General features: G+C 45.9%; 1 protein-coding gene across 1 annotated transcript; it reads left to right on the forward strand.

The window, feature by feature from the left end:
• Window positions 1-2,340: 2,340 nt before the first annotated feature.
• Window positions 2,341-3,077, forward strand: LOC147919923 (uncharacterized). The gene is made up of 2 exons (XM_087504169.1): window positions 2,341-2,739; window positions 2,793-3,077. Exons 1-2 carry the CDS (start codon window positions 2,341-2,343, stop codon window positions 3,075-3,077), a joined length of 684 nt encoding a protein of 227 aa, XP_087360295.1.
• Window positions 3,078-3,291: the final 214 nt, after the last annotated feature.

Below are 3,291 nucleotides of genomic sequence, written 5' to 3' on the forward strand. Positions count from 1 at the left end.
AACTCATCTAAATACTTATATTTTACAATAACACAAAATAAAACTACTCCGGGTTCATATCGTTCACCACGCCCTCTAGTGCCCTCTAGGGTTTCCTGCAACACAAATTATTATCATAAGTAATCTAATATTAATTAGTGAGCTCAGGGTTCCTGCAAAGAATCATCCCCGATCCCCAACCCCAATAACATCCAACATGCAAGCACGCAAGCAAGCAATCACATCAACATGCAATAATATGCAACAATCAGAGATAGCATGTGGAAGATAATGAGCCACGCAACAATATGCAACGCAAACTTGAATGAAACAAATAGTTTTAAACAAGTTTTAATTTATGGGCCCGGTATGCTTCCTTTCCTTAACACCCCTTTGAACAACCGCGTTACAACCACAAAGGCATGCAACCAGACTTCATTCAGAGCTACACCGTCGTGTAGACAGCCTCGGCCAGGGTAGCGAGCCCAGTAACCTCCGAGCTCTTCGTAACCAACCCTACACACACACGAACATGGGTTGCATGTCGCAGCTGCATGTGGTACGGAAATAGGAAGGATAGCAATACCCCGGTCTTACTACGCTAGCCGGACTTTGTCGCGGACTAAGACGTATTAAGAATTTAGCAAAGTTGATACTTGAGTTCTTATGGTTTTTAACCTCATAATTTTACAAGTATCATAACTAGTTATCACCCTTGTTACTAGAACATTTCGAACTAGCAACCGGTATAACCTCACAGCACATGCATTTAAACATGAAAATCACCAAAGAATTTCAAGTAAAAATGCAACTACATGCTCATGCAAACCGCTCACTAGATGGATGTCTTTAATCCCTATCCAGTTTGGCTAAATATGTGCCTGAACTCACAGAAAACCGGCGATCTCTTGTAAGGAGTGGTCGGACTTTCTTGATGAAGTTCTCTCACGGCACACTTGAATCTCCCCCTTTGTTGAAATCGATTTCCTTATCGATTCAACACTTTGCGATGGTCGATAGTCTTGTCTTGCTTCCCTTCTCCTTCACTCTTTCTCCCTTGCGGCAACACTTCTCTCCTCTCTCTCTTCTTTCTCTCTTTTCCTCTCCTTTCTCCCTTAGTGAAAACTTTGCAACATGAGAAAGCATGGAAGTCCTTTTATAGAGAGAGTGGGCGGCGAGTCGGTCCAATGCATGTTGGGCGAGTGCTCAACTCTAAGCCACCTTATTCTAATGTGTGTACACTTGTTAAGTGAATACAACACTTGTCCAAGAGAATATTCCTTGTCTCCCACTCATCCTTGCATGAATTCTCATTGGTCAACTTTTGAGAAAACATCATAATTATGTTTCCCACTTCTTGCATGAATTCTTATTGGTTAAAATAAGAATTCTTGTCTGGTCGCGTCGCGACATTAGGGTGCTGTCGACGTTCCTCGTCACTGCACGGACTCCAGACGTATATCCATTCCCGGACGTCTCTTTGGTACGTCTTGGCTCTTCGGTACGCGGTATGTCCGCGGCACATGGCACATGGTACGGTACATGGTACATGGTACACGGTACATTGTACCCGGTACATGGTACCCGGTACATGGTACGCGGTACATGGTACCCAGTACATGGTATCCGGGAAATGGTACCCGGTACATGGTACGCGGTACATGGTACGTGGTACATGGTACCATCGACCATCTCTCGATTCGGTCAAAATTTCTCGGCCACTTCTTCCAATACTCCTCTTCTTTCTTCCTTGCCTTCTTCTCAGGTCTTTTCCAAGTCCTTTGGCCAGGGTTTTTTACTTTAAATCTTTACCCCTTGATGAGGGTCATTACAGCACCAGTCTAAGTTCTCGATCCACCCTGGTTCGACCAAGATGTATCGCGACCTGAAAAGATACTATCACTGGAAGGGAATGAAAAGAGATGTGGCTGCATGGTTGCCAAGTGTAAAAACTGTCAACTCGTCAAGGCCGAGCATCAAGTGCCGAGTGGACTGGTCCAAAGTCTGCCCATCCCGGAATGGAAATGGGATCATGTGACGATGGACTTTGTGACCGGATTGCCTATGAGTAGACTAAAGCATGATGCAGTTTGGGTTGTTGTGGATAGATTAACCAAATCTGCACATTTCATCGTAATCGCGGAAACAGATGGTGCCGAGGTAATCGCGGACCGATACATCGAGGAGATTGTACGATTGCACGGAGTGCCAGTGAGCATTGTCTCGGACTCTGATACGCGGTTTACCTCACATTTCTGGAAAGCTTTTCAAAAAGCGCTGGGGACAAGGGTGAACCTAAGTACCGCCTATCACCCACAAACTGATGGGTAGTCCGAGAGAACAATTTAGACACTTGAGGACATGCTGCGAGCTTGTGTCCTGGATTGGGGCGGAAGCTGGGAAAATTACTTGAACTTGGTGGAATTCGCATACATCAATAGCTACCAAGCTATTATTGGAATGTCGCCTTATGAAGCGCTTTATGGCCGGGCATGTAGAACGCCATTGTACTGGACGCCGGTTGGTGAACGGACGCTATTCGGCCCGAAGATTGTGGACGAGACGCCCAAAAAATTGAAGTTCTTAAAAATTAAGCTGAAGGAAGCCCAAAACCGACAGAAAAGTTATGGGGACAAATGTTGGAAGGAATTGGAGTTTGAAGTGGGCGACCTACTGTATCTTAAAGCGATGACATACAAGGGTAAAGGTCGATTTACCAAAAGGAAAAAGTTGAGTCCAAGGTACATTGGCCCGAACAAGGTGCGGTGGCATACAAACTGGATGCCTTTCATAAGGTTTTCCATGTATCACAGTTGCGGAAATGCCTAAGTGAGGAGGACGAAGTGGTCGAGGATGTGCCACCTGAATTGCGAGAAAACCTGACGGTGGAAGCAACGCCTATTCGAATCATCGATCGAATAGAAAAGGGAATGCGTAAGAAAAAGATTAACATGGTGAAGATCTTATGGAACTGCGGTGGACACGAAGAAGCTACTTGGGAGACTGAGAACAAGATGAAGGCGGATTATCCTAAGTGGTCTTACGACATGAGTGAAGACCAACTTGATCCGGATTCAGGGACGAATCCCTTTCAATAGGGGGAAACTTGTAACGCCCGCGATCCTGAATAGGATCGTAGGTTGTGGCTTGGTCCGGGATGGTAGAGAGATCTCGGACAAGTCGGGGAAGAGCTACTCGTTAGCTCGGTCAACGGGGAAAAAAACAAGCCAAGTATGGGACAAAGATTGATCAGCTTCAAACAGCTCTCGGCCAGCTGCGGACAGCTCTCGGCCAGCTGCGGACAGTTTCCGG

Source organism: Camelina sativa, chromosome 20 (genome assembly GCF_030686135.1).
Source record: "Camelina sativa cultivar CO46 ecotype springtype chromosome 20, ASM3068613v1".
Classification (NCBI taxonomy): domain Eukaryota; kingdom Viridiplantae; phylum Streptophyta; class Magnoliopsida; order Brassicales; family Brassicaceae; genus Camelina; species Camelina sativa.

Bases quoted from the DNA above. Each gene is read 5' to 3' on its own strand.
- LOC147919923 (XM_087504169.1), top strand. From the start codon at position 2,341: ATGCTGCGAGCTTGTGTCCTGGATTGGGGCGGAAGCTGGGAAAATTAC. The intron at 2,740-2,792 runs GTGCGGTGGCAT...CATGTATCACAG, and splicing joins GGTACATTGGCCCGAACAAG to TTGCGGAAATGCCTAAGTGA.